General features: G+C 52.8%; 7 protein-coding genes across 7 annotated transcripts; 4 read left to right on the top strand and 3 right to left on the bottom strand.

Moving 5' to 3' along the window:
• Positions 1-343: 343 nt before the first annotated feature.
• On the bottom strand, positions 344-3,373 carry J4E79_007845 (uncharacterized protein; the record flags this gene model as incomplete). Its single annotated transcript, XM_049356707.1, has 2 exons — positions 344-1,689; positions 1,738-3,373. The coding sequence occupies 2 exons, from the start codon at positions 3,371-3,373 to the stop codon at positions 344-346; spliced, it is 2,982 nt and encodes a 993-aa protein (XP_049209054.1).
• Positions 3,374-4,116: 743 nt separating this feature from the next.
• On the bottom strand, positions 4,117-4,989 carry J4E79_007844 (uncharacterized protein; the record flags this gene model as incomplete). Its single annotated transcript, XM_049356706.1, has 1 exon — positions 4,117-4,989. The coding sequence occupies one exon, from the start codon at positions 4,987-4,989 to the stop codon at positions 4,117-4,119; it is 873 nt and encodes a 290-aa protein (XP_049209053.1).
• Positions 4,990-5,876: 887 nt separating this feature from the next.
• J4E79_007843 (uncharacterized protein) lies at positions 5,877-6,308 on the top strand (the record flags this gene model as incomplete). Its single annotated transcript, XM_049356705.1, has 3 exons — positions 5,877-6,050; positions 6,098-6,220; positions 6,267-6,308. 3 exons carry the CDS (start codon positions 5,877-5,879, stop codon positions 6,306-6,308), a joined length of 339 nt encoding a protein of 112 aa, XP_049209052.1.
• Positions 6,309-6,722: 414 nt separating this feature from the next.
• On the bottom strand, positions 6,723-8,024 carry NOP1 (Small subunit processome complex component; the record flags this gene model as incomplete). The annotated part of the gene is made up of 4 exons (XM_049356704.1): positions 6,723-7,027; positions 7,076-7,485; positions 7,539-7,766; positions 8,008-8,024. 4 exons carry the CDS (start codon positions 8,022-8,024, stop codon positions 6,723-6,725), a joined length of 960 nt encoding a protein of 319 aa, XP_049209051.1.
• A 416-nt stretch (positions 8,025-8,440) lies between these two features.
• On the top strand, positions 8,441-9,236 carry RPL17 (60S ribosomal protein L17; the record flags this gene model as incomplete). Its single annotated transcript, XM_049356703.1, has 4 exons — positions 8,441-8,443; positions 8,509-8,722; positions 8,846-9,033; positions 9,081-9,236. 4 exons carry the CDS (start codon positions 8,441-8,443, stop codon positions 9,234-9,236), a joined length of 561 nt encoding a protein of 186 aa, XP_049209050.1.
• A 969-nt stretch (positions 9,237-10,205) lies between these two features.
• J4E79_007840 (uncharacterized protein) lies at positions 10,206-11,216 on the top strand (the record flags this gene model as incomplete). The annotated part of the gene is made up of 1 exon (XM_049356702.1): positions 10,206-11,216. The coding sequence occupies one exon, from the start codon at positions 10,206-10,208 to the stop codon at positions 11,214-11,216; it is 1,011 nt and encodes a 336-aa protein (XP_049209049.1).
• Positions 11,217-12,305: 1,089 nt separating this feature from the next.
• Positions 12,306-13,373, top strand: J4E79_007839 (uncharacterized protein; the record flags this gene model as incomplete). The annotated part of the gene is made up of 1 exon (XM_049356701.1): positions 12,306-13,373. One exon carries the CDS (start codon positions 12,306-12,308, stop codon positions 13,371-13,373), a length of 1,068 nt encoding a protein of 355 aa, XP_049209048.1.
• Between the last annotated feature and the right edge of the window lie 72 nt (positions 13,374-13,445).

Here is a 13,445-nt window from a genome sequence, read left to right as displayed (position 1 = left end):
ATCAGATGACCTGTCCCAGAGTTTTTTCCTTTTCGTATTGGTTGGTTTGGGCTACTGCGAATGATACCCGGTGTATAACGGCGTTTGGCGATATCGGCGCCGCATTCAAGGGTAGACACGGCAAGCTCATGAGCACTATGCTCCGCACTCTCATGGCTAGGCAGGCGGAAAACCCGAGTTAAATACAACACATCGATATGATGACACTGAAATACCATGTGGATATTCAGGTGACGATCCTTTCGATCTAATCTATGCATACACAGCAGGCACCGTTCCTTCTACAATAATGTACATCAATGTCGTAATCCTCATTCACCCACCACACCGCATGCAAAGCATCTCAGTTATTCCTCTTACTCTTCTCCTTCCCCTTCTTCGCCTTCTTCCCTTTCCCCCCCTTCCCCTCCCCATCATCCTCACTCGCCCTCTTCCCATTCCCCTTCCCATTCGCAGCCGGCTCCAACGCCGCATCCGTATCCTCATCCTTAACCAGCAACTCATTCAACGCATCATTAAAGTTCTCCATCTCGCATATCTCGCCAATCTTCACGCGCATGTAGTCGAATGCAATGGCGACCTTCATATCCTTGTTGCGCACCTTGATGACGCGGGCGTTTTCTTGGAGCGAGGATGAAGTTTCCTTGGGGAGAGAGGGTATGGGTTTTGCGGGACCGGGAGCGGGGGCGGCGGTGGAAGAGGGGATGGAGGGGTGCATGTCCATGTTGTCTGCGTTTTCGGTTGTGGGGTCGACTTCCGCGTCGTTATCTTCCATGGACACGTCTTCGGCGACTTCTTGGGGGTTGAGTAGTGGGTCTGCTTCCTCGCCATCCGTGACGGTTTGAAGGACGGGGATTTTCTGGTAGCGCTGGCTGAAATGCGTGAGGACTACTGATTTCGCGTTCATCGCCGCGCCGATACCAAGTGCTTCGGAGGTGGTGGAGTGTTTCTTGGCCTTCGCGTCGCCCTGTAGTTCATCGTCGAAAGTTGCTTCGTGGATGAGGACTGTGGTGTCTGCTCCGATCTTGGCGAAGTGGCCGCTTGGTCTGCAATCGCCTGAGTAGCTGACCTTGAGTGGCTTGATTTGTTCGAGGTCTGCTGGATCACGTGGGAATGTAATCGAAACAGCCATGGCACCGTGGCAATGCGCTACTCTGGAAGCTTGTATTTCGTTGAAACCAAACAGTTTCTCATACTGTTTTTTCGGTATGGCCGCGTTCTCAGATAGTGTCTTTCCGAACGAATTCAGTATAGACAACCTCGAGCCATTCTGGTATTCGTTGGGAGTGATCTGAAGAGGAAGAATTCGACTGTAGCCAAAGTCCTCGATGGCTGAGTATTCGTTAAGCCATTGGAGCATACCACTGTGGGATACGACAGCAAGACCGTATGCGCTAGGATCTATGTTGCTCGCGGAAGGGTCCAGGGGCTGGGGGTTTGGAACAGCATTGTGTGCTACTTGGTACCAAGCACGAATTACTGATGCTGTGCCTAGGTGGTGATCGGCATGCAAGTGACTGATCCAGATCATACGCAGGTTCTTGAAGATATCGACGAGCTCTTCGTGGGAAAAGACTCTTGAAAGCTGACCCAATGTGTTCTCCCCGCAATCTAAGAGGTAGTTGCCGATGCCAGGAACACGCACCAATGTGGAAGATACGTTACGGTACTTGGACGGAAGGGCAGAACCTGTTCCGAGTGTCGTTACCTCGGTGTCACGACGCGCTAGTAGCTTACTCCATATCTGCATCTCTCTGCTTTTGCTTTTGACCTCCGCTTGAGCCTTTTGAGCCAATTCGAGAACCTCAGGCGGCGTTGTAAGTGCCACTTCATCGGGTACGAAGAGACTAGATATAGTGTTTTTCTTTGTGGCAAACTGTGGCATGAGATTAAAGCCAAAGCCTCGGTCAGCGCGGATGGCTCCGGAGGGCAACGGCGGTGCTGTCGACATGCCAGTCCTGTATATACTTGTTTGCGGTACAGTAGTGTTATCGAAAACGGGTGTGCGATATCTTGACGGATCAATCTGCCCAAGTCGCGTAGCTTGTCCTGCTACCGAGTCGTGCGCGATGCGATTCGGCGCAGTATCTAGAGAGGATATTACGTGTTCTACGTTGTGAATCTTGTTCATGAAATTGAGTAGATCTGGGTGACCTGCGACGCCTGGACCAAGCATCCAAACGATAGCTCGAATGCCAGTCATAACCTCTGGAGAGCTAAGCTCTTCTCGTTGAAGAGTGCTTTCAATGTATTCAACTGAGGGGATGTCCAAGATGGCGATACCCTGACCGGGCCTATCAGCGCCCATGACCTGATCTGGGGTAATCATCTCGCCGTCCGCGTTCGGTACCGATATGCCATTGGTAAGCTTTCCGAAATCCGGTCCTGGTTTGACACCTAGCGCTTTCGCGCGTGCGACGTCGAATTGACCACGAGCTGAATGCGACCGCACGATGTACGAAACACACTCTGGTGCTGGCCTAGTCGGTGGTAGCGCCAGAATCATAGCGCCAGGCCACGGCGTCCTGGTCCAGACTTTAATGTCAGGAAGAGGCTCTTTGCCCCCTGGCATCGGCCCTTGGTAGGCCGAGAAGCCGTGTGTATCGGGGTTACGAATGAATATTTGAGCAGGCACTTGTACCTCAGAAATGTGGCGTTCTGCCAGTGTATCCATCTTCCAATTCGAATCGAACATGTACTTGATGGTCGCTGTCCGTATCCGGTCGTACCTCAACTCGCGGTCTTCCGGGCTCTCATTTTCGGGAGCCTGGAGTCCGTCAAATGTATTCTCGTGTTCATCGAAATACCGTCGCCGCGCCTCCAAATCAGCCTCCGCTTGCGCATCGACTTCAGAGTTGACAGGCGCTACTGAGAGAGCCCAAACTTTGATATTGTCGTCCTCCCACGTCGGGACTATAGCGCCATTGCCGTCCTTCTCGGGTGACTGCTTCACGTACTCGGTCGCATTGATGGGTATGCCCTTCCTGAATATGAACCTCCGACACGTTGCCAGTGTATGTTTCAGATTCGGTGGCCCATATATGTCGAAGTGCGGCTTCGCGGGTGCTTCGCCTTTCTTTCCCCGCTCTTGAGCCAGACGAAAGGTATCCATGGCGGTGGTGTAAGAGCTGGTGGTCGAGTCGGCCAATGTGAGCATCATGCCAATCAATCCACCCATATTCTTCCACTCTGTCCTGCCTGTCATGAAGAAATCTTGCGCCTTCAGCAGACGTGTGCCCTGCTGCACCATCGCCCGCTGGGTGCCCTCTGCCAGGTTGCCGAAAACATAGTGCTTGCTTGCCGTCCGCAGAACCAGCGTCGTTCCCGGCGTATCAGCTGTAGGCGTTGTGACGACCTCAACGCTGCACGACATGTCTTTTCTTCTCAAGAACTCGGTTCTATTGAACTCCGCAGGAGGCTTTGTATGTTTGTTCTTGGGCTCGGAGAGTTCAAGGTTCGGCGGTTGCGTAAGGGAGCATGAGGCTGATCCGATTGGAGCTTTGGGGGGTTGATATATCAGACGTGTGAGTACCTTCGCTTCTGCTAGGTGATTCGCCTTGCCGCTTTTCGTGTGTTTAGATGCAACTGGTTGAGGATCGAGGGGTAAGCGGTAGATCTTCGAAAACGTTCGAATGGATGGGCGAAACCGAGGAGTAGCTCTGGAGCGGAGAGTAAAGGCAGCGAAGTTCGTATGCGCTATGGGCCGACCGTATCGTGGGCGCAATGCGAAGAATCGGACATTAGTCGTGATGGTCGTAGCTCGCTCCCTGGCGCTAATTATGGAAGCCAACTTGACGAAGGGAAGGAATGACACGAGAAGCAACTATGTACAACCCTGCAAGCATCAGGGTGAGAGAGCGCGTGCAACGAGTCGAAATGATGCGCGTCACTTTTCGCGATGCGTCAACGATCAAGGCTAGATTTAGGCGAAGTAGAGGCCCGTGCGAACTAAATCCGAGCGGACTTGTTCCGCGACACTCTCAGTTTTGGTTCATCACTTCGACTTGACTGGAACACTGGTATCATCGGGTATCATTTTTCACATGAACTACACTACTGCTTTTGTTTCTCATGTTGGATTTTCGCTCTCCGCACACACTCATCGTTTGACCTATTCTAGGCATTCTTCTTCCGGAGCGCTCCACCATCAACAGTAATGTCCTGACCAGTGACGAAACCCGCCTCGATGAGGTACAGCGCGGCATCAGCAATGTCCTTCGGCCTTCCAGCCCTGTTGGTCGGGTGATCAGAGACGTCCTTCTCACTGATCTGGCCTGCCCAGTCAGCTCCATTCTCATCGCCTTCCTTGCTCTCGTGTGCGACCTTGATGCGTCCGGGGGCGATAAGGTTGACTCGAATGCCCAGGCTACCCAGGCTGATTGCCATGGAGTGCATCAAACCAAGCTGACCTGACTTGCTTGAAGCATAGCCCTCCTGGTTCGGATCAGACTGATGCGCACGGAAGGACCCGATGTGGATGATGCATGGCCCTGCAGGACTGGAGTTGTTGGCGTTCTGGATGTGTGCGCCGTGTTCAACATCAGATGCTCGGGCTTTCATGTAGGGGATACAAGCTTGAGACATGGCGAAGGGACCAGTAAGGTTGGTGTCGATGTACGCTTTCCACTCATCAATGGTCGAGAGGTCCTCCATGGTCTTGCCATCTTTCCACTGTGGAGATGCAATACCGCCGTTGTTGATCAACACATCAATGCGGTCGTTGAAGAACTTGGCTGCCTCTTTGACTTTGGCACGGATGTCCTCCACGTCACGAAGGTCGCAGATCGCCGAACCCAGCCTACCGTCGGCGTAGTACTGCTTGAGGTGGACCTTGGTGGTGTGCTCGAGCTCTTTCTCATCGATGTCGAAGATGTAGGCGTGGTGGCCAGCTTCGAGCATCATCCGAGTCAATGCTCGGCCGATGCCTCGTGCACCACCTGAAATGATGATGTTCTTGTATAGCGCAGGAGCTGGTGCTTGGCCTGCCATCTTGAGGGTCTTGAAATGTGTAGTTGGTATTGTTCGGTATGGAGACGTGTTCGCGGGGTGTGAACTTCGCGTAGGTGTTGTTTGTTTAAGTACGTTGCTCTGACGTCACGCCTCAACACATCGTTTATCGCCACGACGTGTGCTGCACGAGATCTTGAAATCGGAAATCGTTACGAGGATCTCATTTTTGCGGGTCTTACCCTTACTCAAATTTCTAGGCCAAAGACTCACATTGTGTTATGTTGTACAGTTGTTAAGGGAAGACAATTTATGTTCCAAATGTAGTACGACTAGAGTACAACTCAACCATAAACCAGACCTTTTGAGTACGATGATCAAAAGTAGTTCGCAGGAAAAGTGATATGATGTTACCAATACTTGATACTATCACATTCTCGTGAAATCTGGGGCCACTTTGGCTAATCATATGTCGAGTGAAGGGAAGCTCAGCATCTTGAGCGTACGGCCACCTCACACAAGTATGAACCTGAGCAGATGTGTAGACTGCACTATAATAGGCCAAACTAGATACAAGGTAGATGTAAAAATCCGGCGTAGATGTAGACTCTGGGGTGTTCAGTGTTTTCCGTGCATGAGACGCGGCATGATGATGAAGCAGAGCCACCCCCATGATAACATTTCTAGTGCAGCCGCCCCTTCCCGATCTGTTGAAACATTCGAGGAGATGAAAGTGAGTGATGAGAGGGTAGCTACTTCCTCAGTCCAACGATACCGCTTCCAAGGTTGGTAACGAGCCCACGTGGCAGAAGATCGGTACCTTCCCATCTGAACCAGAACTGGGCAACGCACTCACCCATAAATAATTTATTTGCATACACACACCCCATCAACTCTACACAAACCACCACCAAGAATACGTCTGCAACATGGTTACCTCTACAGCCGCCGACCCCCAGTGCGTCCACGCCATGGTCGCTGAAGACGTTCTCAAGTTTATGTGTGGCCTCATGGTTTACGTCTGGTTCGCGATGGATGCCTTCTTCAACATGACCAGCGAGAACAAGTTCCCAGCGGTGTTGGCGTGGCTAGTGCTCATTCCGGTACGTACGCTGAAGATAAAATCCGTATCCGCTCTAACACATTTCAGATCAGTCTATTTCTCCTTACAAACATCGTCATTGTGCACGTAGACGCGATCTCCAGGAAATACAAACTCGACAACGACGCCGTCACCGGGCTCCAATACATACTCGGTTGCATCTACGTACCGGTATTTCTGTCAATATGTGCGGCGATACGATTTGCAATCCCGAAAGGCCACCTACTGGTCTGGTCTTCCTTCTTTCTGCTACCGGTAAGTCCTTGTGGTAGAGCCTGTATCGACAATTCTAACTCTTCGTAGGTCTGTGGCATGCTCTTTGCCCTCGCCATCGACGCTAGGGCCAGGGGATGGTAGGTGGAATATCCCTGCCTGTGGATTCGGTTGAGGAAGGGGCGACTTCAAACAAAATGCGCAAACTTTTGAAAGACGGGGAGCCGGGGAACGGAAAGCAAGAGATCAGAGACGATGGATAGAATCAATCATGTCACCACATTACACCTGAGTGAACGTAAAAATCGCATCCATAGATCTTTTATCAAAACACGACAACCAAATCCCTCCTGACGCCTGTGAACACCGAGTTCCGTCAAAGTACAGGTATATGACCACATGCATGCAATCGTTTGAAATCAGAAAAGCGCCGTCAGCCCATTGTAGCTCAACATTCCGTCTATTGCGAACGCTGGTAAACACCGACAACCATGGCGTGGTCACGCTCGAAGGGCTCAAGGGTGAGCTGCTCCTTGGGCTTGATGCCCATCTCTCGTAGCTTGTTGACTTCCTGTGCGAAGACGGCCTCGGGGGCAGCGGTGGAGTCGATACAGTTGGCCTTGATGGAGATGACGATACCACCTCCAACCTTGAGGAAGAGTCCGGCGTTGAGACCGACGATACGGGCTTGATCGGGCTGGGCAACGTCGGCGAAAATGCAGTCGACCATGCCGACGAGCATGCGGTACTTGAGAGGGTGACGGGCTGCGAATTGTTAGCGAATGTCAGAAAGATGGAACGCGAAGTACATACCATCCTCAACGATGGGGATGACGTTGGTGCGGTGGGTAGCCATGTTGATCAGATCACGACCGGAGCGGTGCGAGAACTCAACAGCGAAGACGGTTCCCTCAGGTCCAACGATATCAGCAACGTGGGAGACTGATGTTCCGGAAGCGGCACCGAGGTACAGAACCTTGGAGCCAGGGCCCATGTAGATGTTGTCGACACCACCCAAGATACCGGCGGCCAACTTGGAGCGGAAGGGGTTCCAGACACGGTACTCTGTGCTGGAGGGGGCTTCGGTCTCGCCGTCCTTGGGCGCGGTGCTGGCACCAACGCTGATGCGCTTCTCGCCGTAAACGGACTCGCCGGGGGTCAAGTTCTTGGTAACGAGGAGATCCTCCTTTCCGCGAGCGACGAAGACACCGGCGTGACGATGGCTAGAGAAGTGGTTAGTAGCTGTCTTGCGCGCTTTTGAGCTGGCGGGACTTACGGCTCAACAATGACCTTGGCTCCTCCACGGGCACCTCCACGGGCACCTCCTCGGGGCGCACCACGGCCTCTTGGGGCTCCGCGACCACGAGGAGCACCACCACGGCCGCCACGGTCACCGCCGCCGCGACCTCCGCCGAAGCCACCACGGCCACCCCTGGGGGTGAAGCCACCGCGACCGCCACGGTCACCACCAAATCCACCACGTCCGCCGCCGCCACGACCGCCTCTGTGAGAAGTTAGAACTGCGCTGCAGATATGTGTTCGTATATGAGTACGGAGAAGCTCGTAGTTCCTCAATCGTTTTGAAAACAGCTCAGAAAGAACAAGCTTCTCCGTGATGTGCAGCGCGCATGCTGAGCGAGCAGACGTCGTGATTTGTAGTATCTGCAATCAAATCTTGCTCAACATGCCGCGGGTCGCGCATTGCTCATATTGCGATAGGATTTCGAGGCTTGCGGAAGTCGTACCTGGGAGTGAAAGCCATTGCTAAAAGTTGTCGGGATAGTTCGAGCAGGTTATGGAATGCGAAAGCTACTGCGCGAGGTTAGTCTTGAGATGGCAGAGTACAAATATCAGCCCAAGTACCTCTGGGTGCTCTGTTCCACTATATGCGCGTTGACTGTGCGCGTTGAAGTGGCTGTGGGTACGGTATGTCGCGGTAGATGCGATGGGTGCAGCTTTGAAGTTCGCAGAGCTACATTTTTTCAAAAGTAGCGCCAAATCTGCGCAGCCAATCACGTGCGGGAGGCGCAAGCGGCCCGCTATAATGCCGTGGGCGCGACTTTGGCTTTTTTCGGTTGGGTCTGCGACTTAGTCATCAAGGCCACTTTCGCTCGAGAAGTCGTCGAAATTACCTACCACGTCGGCAGTCCACTACTAACAACAGCACAACTCGACAAAATGGTACGTTGCCCGTCGCGATATACTGTCGGACCTTGCACGCACGAACATGGAATTAATTCTTGCAGGTTCGCTACGGTGCCTCCTCCATTGACGGCGCAAAGTCTGCTCGCGCCCGCGGCAGCTACCTCCGCGTATCCTTCAAGAACACCCGCGAGACCGCCCAGGCTGTCAACGGCTGGAAGCTCGACCGCGCCCTTACCTACCTCGGAAACGTCCTGGAGCACAAGGAGGCTATCCCCATGAGGCGGTACGCCGGCAGCACTGGACGCACTGCTCAGGGTGAGTAGCCCTTTCCACGATTCGCACAATGCGCAGATGGAACTTGGCACGGGAGGAGGAGCTATTGGGTGTTGGAGATGGATTCATGTTGGCAATTGCAGGAACACGGGCTGACTTCCGCAGGCAAGGCTTTCGGTGTCTCCAAGGCCCGCTGGCCCGTCAAGTCCGCTGAGATCCTCATCGGTCTCCTCAAGAACGCCGAGGCCAACGCCGACACCAAGGGTCTTGACACCAGCAACCTGATCATCAAGCACATCCAGGTCAACCAGGCCCCCAAGCAGCGAAGGCGCACTTACCGTGCTCACGGACGTGTATGTACACACCGGCCCACAGTCGCACTCCCCTCTAACATACCTAGATCAACCCGTACATGAGCAACCCCTCCCACATCGAGCTCATCCTCACCGAGGCCGCCGAAGTTGTCCAGAAGTCCAACCAGACCCTTGAGCGCCGTATGAACTCTAGGCAGCGTGGCCGTGCCGTCCGCAAGGCCATCACTGCTTCTGAGGAGTAGAGGAAGCAGGGGAAGTTGATGTTCAGGCGAAGAAAACGGTCAAGGCATGGGCACGGTTTGGGAGTCAATGAGCGATGAATATTCAGGGTCTTTCCACACTCGTCATGTATTCATGATATGGCACTTCGATTTCTGCGGTGTCTGGTCCGTAAAAATAAATAGGGCCAAGGCCTGTTCCCAAATGTTCAAAGCCGAGACTTCCAAGTCGCAAGTTCACGATGTTCGCCAGTGTATTTGATTGCTCTGCGATGACAGGACGCTGAATGATTCCAGCGGTACATCCCTCTCAAGGTCCGGCCGCATTCATCGAAATGCCATTTCTTACACCGGAGCCAGTCTTCTGCGCATGCTCAGAACGAGCTCTGAAGGAATGCGCTGCTTGTTTACCTTCTCCTAAGTACGACCAAGAATTCCAGGAATGTTACTAGAGTGAATTTGCGGTACGAGCTGCTTTGACCAACTATGAACGCATGTCCGAATTGACCTCCACATGCATCGATAGACCCTGAGATTCCAAGATTTCCCGTCGTGTGCCTGGGGCTGACCGTAGGCTGCGCTAGTCGCAATGCGCGTTAGCGTACTAGGGAACTTTGGCAGCTCGAACTCAGAATACCAGCTAAGCAAGGCCCAACGGCCAGCTAAGCATGCATGCCGCTAATATCTGAGATGAGGCTGGCTGCAAATCCCACATCATTTCCTTCGAGTCAGTTGCGGTCAGATACGACCTCTTGCCTTGCTGCAATTGCTCCGAGCCAACTTTCCCACGATCGATGACGCAGGCCCAGCAAGCCCAGGCATGGGCATGTACCTCGCCACAAAATGTGTCGAAAGATAAGTAGTCATGTATAGACTGGGATCTATCCGCTGTCAAACGTCTTTTCCTACAGATCTCTTTCTTTACTGGTAACGGCAGTCGTTCTTACGTGCATCGCTGCATACCAGTCTTCACCTCGCACCTACTACACAACCATGGCTCGGCTACACCAATCCACTCGCCACAGGCGGCAAACCCCATACCTCGCCTCTCTCTACGCACTCTTCGCTACCGCCGCATACGCGCAAGACTCAAAACGCGGTTTCGCATTCATTGGCGACTCACACGTACCGGACAACCGGCTACTTACTTCCGACAACTCACCACTGGCATGGTACTACAACTGGTCACCATACCCGAACAGCGACCTCATTCCCGCGGACAGCCTAGAGTTCGTGCCTATGATTCACGGCATAGACGCCACGGAAGACGATAATACCGAACGCGTGATTGCAGGCTTGCCCCAAAGTAGCAAGCACCTTCTCTCCTTCAACGAACCAGACGGCACCGAGGGAAGCGGCGGTAGCAGTATCAAGCCCGAAGATGCTGCGAAAGCATATATCGACTTCGTTGTGCCCTTTCGGAATGGCGACAAAGGTGGCAGGAACTGGTTGATCAGTCATCCCAGTACAACGGGTAGTCCAAACGGTCTTGACTGGTTACGGAAATTCAATGAGTCTTGCTACGACATTGACTCAGAAAACGGCTGCCCGGCAGATTTCGTTGCTGTGCATTGGTATGGCGCTTTTGATGGCCTGGCAGGCTGGTTGGGCACCCTGGATGAGTTCTACAACACGAATTCGACGAGGGATCAACCGTTGAAGCTTTGGATCACCGAGATGGCGCTTCCGCAGCAGGACGAGGAGAATACCGTTGGCATGATGAACCGCACACTGCCGTATCTCGATCAGCTGGATTACGTTGAACGGTACTCCTGGTTCGGTGCTTTCAGGACAGATGATGCCAACGAGTGGACAGGCGATGGCGTCGCGCTGTTTGATGACGATGGTGGCTTGACTCAGCTCGGTGCTCTGTACCTGGGTAATGGATTCGAGGAGGGACAGAAGGGTGAGGGCGCTGAAGAGGATGCGGCGAGTGGGCTGAGGGTCAGTGCTGGACTGATGGCTGCATTGTCGTTGTGCGCGGCCGCGTTTACGATGCTTTGAACGATGTATATGATACATTTCCTTTTTACTGTAGATACCTTAGCGAATCGTATATAGCAGCGATGAAAGTAGTAATGACGAATGACTCAATATCTTGGTGCCATGCCCAGGTGTGGCTCGCACTGCTTCTATTCTAGCGCGGTTGACAGATAGCCGGTCGGATCCGGCAAAGTTCACGAAACCATCCCCTCCATCCAGCTGCATACCCTGACGATAACTCCATCACCCAGCGCACATACTGCAATGATGAGGACACAACTGCGAATCCCGAGGAACATTTTAGGGTAGTACGAAAACTTCGCGAAGGAGTACTGAACTGCTGTAGACAGATTGCCGAAAGAAACGTATGTCGCGTCGCGATGTGCCTCTTACCACGTTTCACGCCAAGCCATTGTAAATCTGTCGAAACGAGCCAAACACTTCACATCAACCACTCAAACACCAAGTACCTCGATGCGAACCACAGAACCAAGGGTCTTTGGCCCGGGAGCTATGATCCGATTCGCTCCTCTTGCTGCGACACTCGAGACACTGTAGCCTAGAGAACCATCTGCTCACCACCTCAAACAAAGTATTGACCAAGCTTTCTCAAACGCGAGATAAGCTTTTCTTGAGTACGGCGCTTACAGGATACAACCGCGACTAATACGGTCAACAGTCTATTTCTGTGCCGGCACATGTTGTTTCCTTTGTCGCCTGCATAGCCTCACCCTGTTTGAGCCTTGGCGGCTATCCGTCCTGATGCGCAGCAGATCCATATCGGACACGAATATTGCCGAACACATGTGGCGCGACGTGAACTGCTTTAGTTGGCCATTCACAGCAAAGAAGATCAAGGTGCGGCGCGAATGTCAGATGGGAATAGTGGGACAGGGTGGGAGGCTAAGTCAAGGAAGTGCTGCATCCGTTGACCTGAACACCCAGAGACGATACGAGGGAAGGGTTAATGTATAACAACAAACACATGCCTTGGGCTTCAAAGTATCACCTCAAGTCCCCTGTTTCGTTTCCAGTATTCTGTCTGATATACGTCTTCCTCCCCTGCATCGATCACTCAAGTCTCATTCATTCATCCAACCACCACACAACATGCGCTTCTCAATAATACCGACCGCAGGCCTCCTAATTACCTTGGCATCCGCAGCACCACTCACAAAGCGCGACTACCCTCCCTTCCCACTAGTAAACGGCTTCCCAAACCCCTCCCAAGAAGCCATCCTCCAAATCCAAAAAGACGGCCACGGCACCCTCCCCAACGGGCCTCCACCACCAACACTCAGCCCCGATGGCACCACAAACCTCAAACTCATCGCACTCAACGAACTCTTCGAAGTAGCCTTCTTCACCGAACTGATGAGTAACGTAACGAACAAACTCCCCGGCTACGACCTCGGCGACCGCCAAGGCTACATAATCGAATCCCTTAAAGCCATCGTAAACCAAGAAGAAATGCACGTCCTAAACGCCAACGACGCGTTAAAACACTTCAACAACGCCCCGATCGAAGGCTGCAAATACAACTTCCCGGTCGTCGACTACGAAGGCGCCATCGCACTTGCAGCAACATTCACAGACCTCGTCCTCGGTACTTTACAAGAAGTATCCGAACTCTTCGCTCGCTCCCAAGATTTCGGTCTCGTACACGCGGTAGCATCAGTAATAGGAAACGAAGGCTCTCAAGAAGGTTTCTTCCGCGCCGAGCAAAAGAAGCGGCCAAGCGCCCAGCCTTTCCTCACGTCTTCATCCCGCGATTTCGCATTCACCGCTATCCAAGAATTCGTCGTGGAGGGCAGTTGTCCGAATATCAACACCATCCCGCTCAAGCGCTTCAAGCCTCTGGCTGTCGAATCGAAAGATATCAAAGCGCAGACCCAGAACATCAAGTTCTCGTTCTCGATGAAGGACGCGGGTATGTTTGAGATTGATATGCTCAAGTTGGTTTGGATTAATGGGCAGAATGTGCCTGTTGTCAAGGCGCTGCGGAATGTGGAGATGAAAGATGATAGGGTTATGTTTGAGGCGGAGTTTCCGTTTGATGAGTTTGTTATGGAGGGGTTGACGATTGCGGCGGTGACTATGGGTAAGGATTCTTTTGAGGGGGCGGGCGAGGTTGCGGAGAAGACGGTGTTTGGGCCGGGGATTATTGAGCTGGATTGAGTGGTGCGGTGGGGCTTTTTTGTGTGCATAGCGATGGTGTTGGTTTTACGGCGAGGATAGTGGTTCTGGTGT

Source organism: Alternaria viburni, assembly GCF_023758015.1.
Source record: "Alternaria viburni strain BMP 2772 chromosome Unknown scaffold_17, whole genome shotgun sequence".
Taxonomy (NCBI): domain Eukaryota; kingdom Fungi; phylum Ascomycota; class Dothideomycetes; order Pleosporales; family Pleosporaceae; genus Alternaria; species Alternaria viburni.
This window is presented reverse-complemented; position numbering and strand designations above follow the sequence as displayed.